The 12,477-nt window shown below is 35.4% G+C and overlaps 1 protein-coding gene across 1 annotated transcript in view; it reads left to right on the top strand.

The window, feature by feature from the left end:
- Window positions 1-12,477, top strand: part of kl-3 (dynein heavy chain 8, axonemal kl-3) — a 55,930-nt gene that overhangs the window by 6,419 nt on the left and 37,034 nt on the right. The window contains exons 10-36 of the mRNA XM_074102094.1: window positions 330-476; window positions 551-690; window positions 768-850; window positions 942-1,089; window positions 1,573-1,717; window positions 1,794-1,892; window positions 2,094-2,220; window positions 2,312-2,414; window positions 2,504-2,669; window positions 2,767-2,902; window positions 2,991-3,102; window positions 3,206-3,270; window positions 4,192-4,351; window positions 4,434-4,566; window positions 4,654-4,783; window positions 5,196-5,338; window positions 5,419-5,599; window positions 6,076-6,283; window positions 6,416-6,545; window positions 6,991-7,154; window positions 7,598-7,741; window positions 9,958-10,068; window positions 10,155-10,309; window positions 10,384-10,469; window positions 10,954-11,153; window positions 11,550-11,721; window positions 11,886-12,134. Coding sequence (XP_073958195.1) covers window positions 330-476; window positions 551-690; window positions 768-850; window positions 942-1,089; window positions 1,573-1,717; window positions 1,794-1,892; window positions 2,094-2,220; window positions 2,312-2,414; window positions 2,504-2,669; window positions 2,767-2,902; window positions 2,991-3,102; window positions 3,206-3,270; window positions 4,192-4,351; window positions 4,434-4,566; window positions 4,654-4,783; window positions 5,196-5,338; window positions 5,419-5,599; window positions 6,076-6,283; window positions 6,416-6,545; window positions 6,991-7,154; window positions 7,598-7,741; window positions 9,958-10,068; window positions 10,155-10,309; window positions 10,384-10,469; window positions 10,954-11,153; window positions 11,550-11,721; window positions 11,886-12,134 — 3,837 coding nt within the window. The remainder of the gene's footprint in view (window positions 1-329; window positions 477-550; window positions 691-767; window positions 851-941; window positions 1,090-1,572; window positions 1,718-1,793; window positions 1,893-2,093; window positions 2,221-2,311; window positions 2,415-2,503; window positions 2,670-2,766; window positions 2,903-2,990; window positions 3,103-3,205; window positions 3,271-4,191; window positions 4,352-4,433; window positions 4,567-4,653; window positions 4,784-5,195; window positions 5,339-5,418; window positions 5,600-6,075; window positions 6,284-6,415; window positions 6,546-6,990; window positions 7,155-7,597; window positions 7,742-9,957; window positions 10,069-10,154; window positions 10,310-10,383; window positions 10,470-10,953; window positions 11,154-11,549; window positions 11,722-11,885; window positions 12,135-12,477) is intronic.

Here is a 12,477-nt window from a genome sequence, read left to right as displayed (position 1 = left end):
AAAATTTCAAGACTCTAAATCCAGCGGTTTAAATTCCAAGATTTTATCCCTTTCCCGTGGGAATATCTGGATAAAAAGTAGCCTATGTGTTATTCCAGATGTACATAGCAAATTTCATCCAAATCCGACCAGCCGTTTTAGCGTGAAGGAGTAACACGCACATATTTATTACACATACCCAACTATCATCACCACCACACTATGCTGACTGTTTCGAACGTGATCAGAGTTCATCATCAGAGCAAGACAGATAGATAGATAGAGAGAGAGAGAGAGAGAGAGATTTGCTCTGGTGGTGATTTAGGGTTAAAATAAAATTATATCTGCAGCTCTGTCTCGGCCTGTATGGCTTTTATCGGGAGTGTTATGCTGAGACGCAAAAAGAGATGCAAGAAGCGGCAGACGAAAGGCCATTTGGTTGCTCTGAAATGTACATTTTCGGAAAATTTGAAACATTTAGAAAAAGGGTTTTGAAGGTACGTACGGATAAATACAGATAATTGCTATAAGAGACCTTCATAATATTCCTTTGAGACGATTTCTTCCCCAGATTATCGATTTGTTCCAAACTTATATCACGTACTATGTTTTAAACAAAACGACTCTGGAGGGCATCGAAGAATACGCTGCAAACTTTAATAAGCTTTTTAAAGCAATTTCCACAAAAACTTATGATGCTATGGATCATAGGTAAATATTCATCAATATCGCTATTTATTATACTGAGTACTTTTATTTACTTATACTTGTTGTCACAACTTTTTCAGACGCCCGGATTTTGATAGAGACTTTAAAACCTACAAAGACAGTGTAGCTAACCAGGAACTGTTATTAGAAAACTTCATGATAAATTTAAGTATCAAATTTAATTACATTAAAAACAATTTGCATTTAGGTTTGTTTTTAAAATTTTCATGTGTGGTATTTATTTATTCTATTACAGAGCGTCAATAAGTGTCCCACTACGGAAATCGCACTGCATTTGTTGCATAGATTCGAGAAACTCCAACTTGAATGCTTGTACCTCGAAGATCAATACTACGACTTGATAAGCAAATACACTGGCGAAATCGAGTCTATTCGCGACAGGTAAAAATAAGTCATTTTGCGATCGTCATCACCTGTACTTAATTGTGCATCAGTTCCATATTTAACAGGTTCCCTGTCTATGAGGTACATGCCCCTCATGCGACCTTACTGATGATTCATGGATGGACCTTACTGGTACGTCCACGAATGACCAGTGATTTAAATAATGCAGTTGTTCTTTCGATAAATAATAAATTTTATTACGTATTATATTATTTGTATTCTCGAACCTTAGATAACCAATGAAAATTACTATGGGGACATTACATTGGCGTTATTAAATAACTTTAACATTACTAACCTAAAATAACCTAAAACCTAAAATTGCTAAAAGTGGGTCCGAAGCCGCTCTGCCTACCCCATTTGGGAATGCAGGAGTGATGTTTGTGTGTGTGTTTATCATTACTATGGAGACGTGACAAAAAAACGCTCCACATTGCTTCGGGACAGGGAACCTGTTAAATTATAAATAATTATTTAAAGGTATAATGAGGAGAGAGAAAATCCTGAATTGCCAAGGAATATGCCTCCGGTTGCGGGAAGAATTATGTGGATAAGATTCTACGACAAAAACATTCAACATCCTATGAATGAATTTCAGAAGCACGATGAAGTCATAACCCATATGGTAGGTATCAAGTAACTACATGGAAATTTATGAGAATTTAGATTTTGATTGATTATAAAAAGGGTTTTCATTTCAGAATACACAAAGATGTATCAAATTGTTCAACGTCATGTATATTGTATTTACGGAGTATGAACTAATTTATCATAAAGCTTGGGCTGAAAATGTTGGCCAGGTGAGCCAAACACTGTATCGTTGACCAAATAAAACCATGACATGATCATAAGTAGAACTAGTTCTTAAACGTAGGTTGTTTCCTGTATTCCTTATAGCTTGTTTTGGGCTCAGTACCTACATAGTGGGTCATGCGCGGCTATCGCTACATTGATATTGAATCGTTATTTACGGAGTTCGTATTTTCATGTTTTAATTTCAGGTCCGGCTTGGTTTGATTGCACCTCTTTTGATTAGACATCCTGTGACGAACTTGTATATTGTGAATTTCAACGTCTACATACCCGAATGTATCAGGGAAGTTGAATACATGTGGCAACTAGGTTTGAGTGAGTTTCAATCATCGAGGATATTTATAGTCTTTAAAACATGAATAATATAATTATTTTGCAATATTAATTATGTTTTGATTTTTAAAAGGCGTACCAGACTCTGCTCAAGTTGTTGCATATTGCAAGGATCAAATATTAGGGAATTGTGAAAGAATAAAACAACTGGTCGAGCGGAATAATCAAATCAGGCGGTAAGTATACTAATATACCTACATAAACTAAGTTTTTTCATACTGATTTAAAATTTGCTAACTGAATTAATACGAGACTGTATTTGCAGAAGTATGCCAAAACTGTATTTGCCGCTTCTTCGAGCTCAGCTTGTCAAAATGGAGAAGGCTTTTCTACCAGGACTGTCCACAATAACCTGGACGTCACTCGAAATACCAGCTTATTGCACTGCTATCGAAACTGTATTGGACGAAGTAGACTTATTTGTCAAAGAGGTAACTAAACTACCTAGCACTTAATTTTCGATAATTTATATGAAGTAATAAAAATTTCGTTTTACATGATGTATGTACTTACATTTATTATTTGTAGGTGGTAGATATGAAAGAGGCTCGAATTGATGCTATTCTGCAATCGATCACTAAAACTTTACTAGTATATTTACCTGAACTAGCCGTAGATCCTAGCGTTTTCTACGAGGAAAATCTGACGAGGCGTGATGAAATCGGTAAGAATGACCTAATGTTACGTACATATTGGACTTGCTATTTTACGTTTAACAAGGTATAATACTATGTTTGGCTTTGATTGCACAGCGGCGGACTTACAGCAGAAGTCTTGGAATGCTGAAATAGCTGTGATTGAACTTATACATAAATTCCTTGATAGTGTGCCCAGCAAGCAAATACAGGATCTTAAAAATAACTGGTAATAATAGTAAATACAACTAATTTAATCGATAACTATTATTGATTCGTTTTCAAGACGTTCTCAGGTATTTATGTTTTATATAATTATTTTTACTTTTTAGGTTAGATCCTGAAAAAGCTTTGAAGCAAGTTACTTCAGCTACAAGAGTCTTCCCTGAAGATGCTGGTATGTTTTGCAGCAATCTTGGTGTTTTATTCATATCTTATGACAGCGCCTGAGGCTTTTTTAATTTACAGCCATTTATTTCTTGGGAATTTCCTCAAATTTGTCCTTATTTCTTGTAAACATCATGAATCGATTTGAATAAAACATGTTCTTAACCATCGCTAGAAAACCTGATTTCAAATAAAAAACTGGCCAAGAGCGTGTCGGACACGCCCAAAATAGGGTTCCGTAAAAATTAAGTAATATTTTTGTAAGGATTTATACGGAATCATCCAAGTTTACTACTAATAATTCTCAAGCAAACAGATTCTGAATTTTTTCAAAATTTTCCACCCAGCGGTTTAGATTTTAGAGGGGGGGGGGGTCGCTCGATTTTAATGAAAATTTGCACTTTAAAGTTGAAGATTTCGCAAACAAATCACTGAATCGAAAAATCGTCTTAGCAACGCCCTAAAGGTTTTAAAAGAACTATCCAACGATACCCCACACTACATGGTTGGATGAGAAAAAATATCACCCCCACTTTACGTCTATGCGAGGTATATTTTGTCGGTATAGTATACATATATATTCTTGCAAAATTACAGCTTTCTAGCTTTGATAGTCCATGAGCAAAGCCGCGGACGGACAGACAGTTTTTGCCATTTTGGCTACGGAACCCTAAAAAACCGCATTCAAAGCGGTCACCTGTTTAAGAGCTGCGGTGCCACAGACAGACAACCGTCACAGTCAAACTTATAATACCTCTCTTTTTGCGTCGGGGTTAATGAAATGAACATCTACCTTTGCAATTTTTTTTACTTCTGCTTAGTTTAAGGCTAGGCATTGAAAATGAAGATGACTTAAGTCAGTCCTGTAGGCCTTTTTTTATTACGATACGTTAGATTATTTGTGAGTACTAAAAGCAACTTTTTGTTACAGCTTTCTTGGAAATTGAAAATCCTGATCGTTGGGATCTTCAGCCCGCAATTAATGAATGCAACGAGCTCTTTGCTTATTTTGCTACGAAATGTTTAGAAGCTCTTATAAAATGTACGCGACAGAGCTTAGATATGTTGAGGCGCAGAGCATCTGTGTCCAGGTAAGATTTTGGAATCATCGTATTTCAAAAAGGTGTAACTGATTAACATTGTAATTACTAATTACCATACCTTCTATATTAGTTTTTTGACAATGACAACTGACCCTGAAGAACAGAAGAAATTACGACCACTAATGCTATCGATGATGTACTTACAAATACCACGGATTCTGATAAAACCATCACTCGAAGAAATACAGTCTGCATTTTCTCAAGTAACTAATTATAATTAAATTGATTTCGATTCAGTGAAAGTTATATAACGATAAGAGCGATTTAGATTTATACCTGGTGTGCTTTAGGTGGTGCTTAATTGTATCATGGATATCCATAGAAATATATTCCAATGGGGCCAGCAGGAAGCTATTAAGAAAGAGAGACAGGAAAAGATGGCTGCGGGAGCATCATTGACTGCAACAAGAAGTGTCAGCGGTGCGACATTTTCAAATAATATCTTATTAATTTGGTATTAAATTAAAAAAATGTTAATATGTAGTATTTTAACGTGACTACTAGGATTGTAAGTACTGGCATCCAGCAATTTTCATTAAAAAGTAATTCCAGGGTTAACTGGAGACTATAAGGAAGATTGTTTTTCATGTACGGTCAAAGACTTTAATTTTATGGAACCTTTTCTCCTTGTTAATGAATGCTGCCATTTACTATTAAATGGTTCCATGGTAGCTCATGATTTTAAAGTTCTTGACCGTTCATGTGTATTTCTACAAACCTATGCCATAAGAACAGCAGCTGCGACATTTTACATGGTCTGGACGCTGTTGAGTTTAATGTTTTCTTCCGAATTCTGATATTAATTTGTAACATTAACTTGTTGTGTTTTTAGCTGGATCAAGATCAGCGTCAACCATAGCTGGAATAAGAAATTATTTCCGAATGGTCTCCGAGCATAAAGACGTCGTGAGAGCTGTAATGGCGTTACAAGGAATGATGTACATGTTTAAACCAGATATTGAGAAATTATTAAAGGTAATTTAATAAAGACCACAGTCATAAATGTAGATCATACAAATACGTATTTTATCTATACATATACAAATATGTTTTAGGGTTATGGTAAATTTGCCCACTTGTGGGCTGAGGACAGAGTGCAGCAGGTACAAGATTTTGTTGATTCCAATCCGTTGAACGTTATCATCCGAGACATGTTTAAAAAATACGAAAATCAGACTGAGGAAGTTATGAATCTTCCGGAAAGACATATTATTGGATCTATACAAATAAATACAGGTATACGAATTCATTTCTGTAATGTTAAATATAATTCTTATGGGCAGCAGCAGCAGCAGAAATGGCAGAAACTGCCAAAGCAGAAAAATACAGTGGTCTCGTGCCGAATATTATTTTGTACCTTTCGGCGTCGAGACCCTTGGTCCGTGGGGCCCTGGCGCTCTGAGTCTCTTCAAAGATCTATCAAAGAGACTCAGAGATACCACAGGAGACCGAAGAGCTGGCAGTTTCCTCGCTCAACGCATCAGTCTTGCGATCCAACGGGGAAATGCGGCCAGCATCTTTGGTACCATGCCCCAGGGTCCATTTTTAGATTTATTATAGTTTTAGCTTATTTAATTTTATTGTACCTAATACACCTTTTTTTTAGTTGGACCTGATTGTTCTGGAAATAAATATTCTTAAGTAAAACAATATTTAAAAATCATTTTTATCTTCTCAAAAATTTAGTTACCTATTCCTATTTTTTTCTTCAGATAATATTAAGTTGGGTTTACACGTGGAATCAATTGAATGGAAGAGGATCTTGGGCAAGTTACTGAGTGTAGCTTACAAAGAACGTGTGACGAAAATGATGCAGTTCATCAACGAACGAATGAAGACCATGTCCAAGAAGCTTAAAGACTTGGACGACGTCCGCTTGGCAATGCTGTGTCTTGCATTGATTAGAGAAGCATTTATTGAGTATGTTATTAAACATTTCTAAAAATTTGTATAAACCTTAGTTGTAGATCTTAAATTCTTAAGTCATGCATGAATTACTAATGAGATTAGATTTTAAAGTATTCAGCTTTGATACGGTAAAATGTGTTACAGAATGGATATGGAACTGGATTTAATTGAAGAAAGTTATGCAACATTTGGGGCCTTTAACGTAGACATTCCTAAAGAAGACGCCGATATGGTGGATGGGCTGCGTTATGCTTTCTCAAATATGCTGGCAACGGTAAGTCAATGGATCCAAGGAAACGATAGCATTATGAGTACCTACCTTAACAATTCTTAATATCAATATCAATGACAGTGAATTTATTGAACTTGTGCTTATGAAATTGCTAGTATTTATGTTGTTAGTCTTAAGTACGATAGATTATATTTTTAATTCTTTATTGTAAGATTATAATAAATGCGAAAGTAAGTATATTTGCCTATCTGTCTGTTTGTTACTTTTTTACCTGCTTATACCGCTGTGTTATGGAGATCCGTGGGCAAAATCACTGCGATTCCGTACCGTCACCGTTTTTTAAGCAGTGCAGCGGTGTGGCCGCTCCTTTATTTCTTATATTTATTCTTTGTATACTATCAACATTGTATATTAGTCACACAATGCTATGGTTTTTACTGTTATAGGTACTGTGTAATAAATTGAAATAAATAAATATTGGTTCCAGGCTGCTCAAATTCAACAGAAAATAGTCGAGATGCAAGGTCCTCTTCAGAAAGAGTTGACGGAGGGCGTGGCATCATTCCTTTCGGATGTGATGAAGTTCGATGCTGATTATGAACTAAATGGACCAATGACTCCTGGTTTGTCAGCAAGAGAAGCTAGCGACAAGTGGGTAGCTTTTAAAATAATTTAGAATTAATGGCGCTATGTTTCAAATAAACAATACAAACCAGTATTGTATTGTAGAACTGTTTATTTTTCGTGAAGCAAGTAAAAATAACATATTTCATCACATTAAATATTCAGATTATCATAAGAAGCGTCACAGTTCTGAAATTTAGGAGTTATTGCTCGTGCCCTTCGTCATCCATAAATCTATCGCAATATTTATTTATCAGATTTTAGGAAGAAAAAATATTATATTATGAAACATTATATAGGGCAATTAACTATGACGAAAAAAGCATTTAGGACGATGCGATATGAAACACAGTTCCGATCTTAGACCAAAATACGTTTTTGGGAAAATGAAATTTGACTAAGTTTTTGTGATTGCGGTAGGCTTCCTCAAAAATAAGTAAACAATGTTATAATAAGCAAGTTTTTCCCAGAGTAATATTGTTCCAATCGAGATTCGATGACTTGTGGAGACGGTTTGAGATGTATTCCAACGGTGAAAAATTATTTGGTATGGAGGTAAAGGACTACCCCATTCTACATGTTAGGAAGAAGGAGTTCAATCTACTTAGTAAACTGTAAGTACTCAATAGTAATATATCTATCTAAATAAATAAAATGATTTGGAAATTCCCTCGGGAATTTTCGGAAAATCTTGAAGTTTCAATTCTACTGCTAGAACTAATAGAATTTCTTTGCTCACCCGCGACCTTATGATAGCTAAGCTTAAGCAAGATAATAGGTATATAAGAGGATAAGATTATAGGTTATAGATTTAATGACAGATATATTTATGGATTATTTTGAGAATCAGTATATTGTGGGTAATAATAATATTGTGTATTATTATAGGTATTTCGATGATTTAATGATATGTTGGAGAGGAAGTATGAGGCAGCTTGATTTGTTTGTGAATGGTTGATTAAAAAGCATGTAAAAATAAAGTTCAAAAAAGAATTGGAATAAAATTGTTCGTTGAACTTTTTGGATTTGACAATTACAAAAGTTAATAATAAATATCAATTCAAAATTTACCGTACCTAAGCCCACGTACACAGATGCTGTAATACCAGCATCATCTACTCACCCGTGGCAGCATTTTCACTGTTATGTATATAGATTGCTAACTGTATCTCTTTCTAAGGAGAATATTGATTAAAAGTTAAATACTGCGAGTATTTTTCAGATAGCGATGTCAAATGGTTATACTAAATCAATAGCATGCTTAACGCATTTAGCATTTCTTACGTTGGCCGGTTGACTGACAGGATTTATAATATTTTAAAGTCAAACAATGTTAATTTTGCCTTTAAGACTAAAAACTCTTTGTACTATAGGGCCTAGAGTCTAGGCTTTGTAACCACAAACATAAGGTGGATAAAGGAACTAGATCGGGTGTGTACAAGCTTACTTGTAATGACTGCAATAAAGTATAATGTAGGTCAGACAGGTCGCAGTTTTAATGCAAGATTTAAAGAGAATGTTTCGGCTTATAGGAATGAGCATCCAGACAGATTAAATTTTGCCGGACATCTGTTAGAATCAAATCTTTCTTTATTAGACTCGGATTCTTATGAAGTGTTACATTATTGTGGCAAAGGGTTTCGTCTCAATGTTCTGGAATGCATGGAATAATTAGGTATAACAGTATGGGGTCTATTATTAATGAACAGGTAGATAAATTTACTTGCTACGGCTTGGGTCTAATTTCAGCAATAACAGTAATTAAACACGCCTTAACAGTAAATAAATAAAAATTCAAGGTAGTTTTATATGACGATTAAAATTTATTAATAACTAGCTTATGCCCGCGACTTCGTCGGCGCGGACCTAGGTTATCGCGCGGTGGCGCCTTCTATCGGAATAAAAAGTATCCTATGTTGATCCTTGGAGCTTAAGCTATCTCTATACCAAATTTCATCAAAATTGGTTCAGCGGTTTCGACGTGAAAGCGTAACAGACAGAGTTACTTTCGCATTTATAATATTAGTAGGGATGTATAATAATAGTTTGTGGCTAGTTTTGTTTCGTTTGGGAAAAAATATAGGTGGGTACTGAGGGAGTTACAGTGAAAAATGAAAACGTTTGTTGTGGTTTCTATCATCTGATAGCATGGTGTACAGTTATGTTGCTCTGAAGATGAGCTCTAGTTGAGTTCGAAACGCGTCAGTGTAGTGTGGTGGTGGTGACAGATGGGTTTGTGTGATTTATGTGTGTTCTTACAGTGTGGAGGTGGAGGAACTGCATGAACACGCATATTAGGTAGAGTCATTCACGATGACGCGTGCCGTGGTTCTTATTACAATGTCATTAATGTCTTATTTTGACAAAATCACGCGTCTTCGTGGATGGCACTAGGTATATCTAGCATAAGCTTAGCTACCATAAGGTCGCGGGTGAGCAAAGAAATTCTTTTAGTTTATTGATATGGACTATTGCTTACCTTGTAATTTTCTCTCTGTGTAACTGTTTTCTGTATCGCTTACTATTTCTGGTGTAGAATAAAGAGTCTTTGTATTGTATTGTATATGGACCTCCGCAAAGTAACGCCTGATTCAATAAATTATCTACTGCTAGAATTATGATTTCCGCATGTGAATTCGCGGGTAAAGGCTAGTATTACACTAATTCATGTCCACTAATGAGTAGATTTTGGAAGACAATCAAGCTATTTGACACAGTGGAAAGTTCGTCACAAGAGACATTATAAAAACAATAACACAATAAGTATACTGCTCGTAATATAATAACTATACTAACATCGCAAGTTAAATTTTAATTTTTGCCGTAACAGGTACAGTTTGTATCTGTCTGTGATGAATTCCATCGACGGTTATTTCGAAACGCCGTGGGTTGAAATTGATATTCAAACTATAATCGCACAATTAGCGGATTTTGATCTCAGGTGACAAAGATTTATTTTTTAATTTGACCATTATTTTGTGATATCCATCTATATTGTGATAAAATATTAAATCATCACTTTTAAAGGTGTCGTAAGTTGCCAAAAGGCATGAAAGACTGGCCAGCATTTATTGAGCTGAAGAATAAGATTGATGACTTCAATCAGACATGTCCATTGCTAGAACTGATGGCTGACAAGGCTATGAAAGATCGTCATTGGAAGAGGCTTGAGAGCTTAATGCGTAATTATTAGTTTTTAAAAACTCAATACCAAACATAATGTCGTACAATAATAATTATATGATTTTGGTTTTAGATTGTGTGTTGGATGTGGAGTCCGAGTCCTTTACATTAGCTAACGTTATGGAAGCACCGCTATTAAAATATAGAGAAGACGTTGAGGTACGTTTTGTTAAATACGTAAAGCTTAGCACTAAATGCCGTGACATTAATATCACTTTTTCCACGACACGACTTAAAATTTATTGATCAATAAGCTCCATCATTATTATTAAGTGTATATAATTAAGTTATATTAAAATGAATTAAAAACTTACAAAAAAACAATTACAATAACAATAAAATTATAACTACATAAAAATTACAAAAACCGAAATTAACAAAACAATAAATTAAATACAAAAACAAAAATTAATCAATACCTCTTCGCATCGTACTTGGCCCAAACGTACCCATTACTTCAGCGGTATTGCCCCGTTGTATGGCCAACGAGACCCGCTGGCGCTGGACCGAGTAGGACCCGGAACGGGGTCACCTCCTCTGTCCCTCATCCTGCGCCCCAAGTCCTAAACCAACAACCTGACGTCCACCCCCCCCAGGGGCCAGTCGTCTCGACCGCAAAAGGCATTGATGAATTATATTTTAGGATATCTGCATTAGTGCAGTAAAAGAGAAGGACATTGAAGCAAAATTGAAGCAAGTAATTACTGATTGGGCAGTGGTCGACCTATCATTTGCGCCTTTTAAGAATCGTGGTGAACTACTTATTAAGCCCCAGGAGACGCTGGACATAATCACGATGCTTGAAGACTCTTTGATGATTCTTAATTCTTTGGCATCAAATAGGTAATCTAATAAACTTTAGTTTATTTTAGTATGTAATAGTCCGTTTTTATTGCGAGTTAATTAACTTCACTTTAATTCATAGAGGGTTGTTTTATTAATTAAAAATGTACAACTTTCTAGTAGAGTGAGTGCTCTTGACAAAGGTTTAAACGCCTACTAGGAGATTTCCACATAAAAGAATGATCTTTTAAAAGGCCTTTCCCACTTTGATTTTGATGAAATGGTTTGTTACCCCTTGTCGAGCGGCCCGTCTAGAAGCTCTTCCTCTCTCCGGTAAGCTGTACATTTCATCTGAGGATAACAGCAACAGTCCGTCCGAAAAAAATATTAGAAATACCAATCTACCTTTTCACCAACAGTGTTTTGAAAAAGTAGCATATAATCATCAAATTATAGGTACAATGCCCCATTCAAGAAGGACATTTTACTGTGGATCAACAAGCTGGTTGGCACCAGTGAGATCTTAGAGAAATGGCTGGTTGTACAGAACTTGTGGATGTACTTGGAAGCAGTGTTCGTCGGTGGTGATATAGCCAAACAGCTGCCGGCAGAAGCCAAGCGATTTGCGGTTAGTACTCTTGATAGACAGGCATGATTGGGAATAAAACTAGAATGTTGGTGTACTTAGTGTACGCGTACAAGAATATTTGTTATAAAAATATCACGCCATTGTAGAGTGTAATTTTATTCATGAACGATCATTATTTTATAAACAAATAAGTATTTTTCTAGACAATCGACAAAACTTATGTGAAGATTATGTACCGTGCTCGCGATATTATTAACTGCGTTGAGACTTGTACGTCAGACGACACTTTGAAGCAGTTGCTGCCGCACTTGTTGGAGCAATTGGAAGCTTGTCAGAAATCTTTGACTGGTTACCTCGAAACAAAACGACTTATTTTCCCGAGATTCTTCTTTGTATCAGATCCAGTGTTACTAGAGATCCTTGGTCAAGCGTCGGATCCACATTCTATTCAGGTAAAAACTGTACATGATAAAATCTTGCCATGCATGATCTGGTGTTACTTTGCAATGAATGCTAATTTTCAAGCAGCACTTTTTTTAAAGTAAATAGTGGTTATGAAAGTACACAATAAAAATACAACCATAATAAAATGTTAGATCGTCTGTGAGTTTTATAGCTCTATATAATTCACTGTGCCAAATCTTTTTTGTACCTACAACTTGTGACGCGTCTTTGCTAGGTTTTTATGTAAAATTATCTTAAATTGGACAATCGAGCCAGATTTGATCGTGTACAGACTTTATACTGCACTTAATAACTAATCAAGTAAACAAACTATGTATGTTGATTGCTTTT

Source organism: Choristoneura fumiferana, chromosome 18 (assembly GCF_025370935.1).
Source record: "Choristoneura fumiferana chromosome 18, NRCan_CFum_1, whole genome shotgun sequence".
In the NCBI taxonomy this organism is placed as follows: domain Eukaryota; kingdom Metazoa; phylum Arthropoda; class Insecta; order Lepidoptera; family Tortricidae; genus Choristoneura; species Choristoneura fumiferana.
The sequence above is the reverse complement of the archived record's forward strand: the minus strand, read 5'-3'. Positions and strand labels throughout refer to the sequence as shown.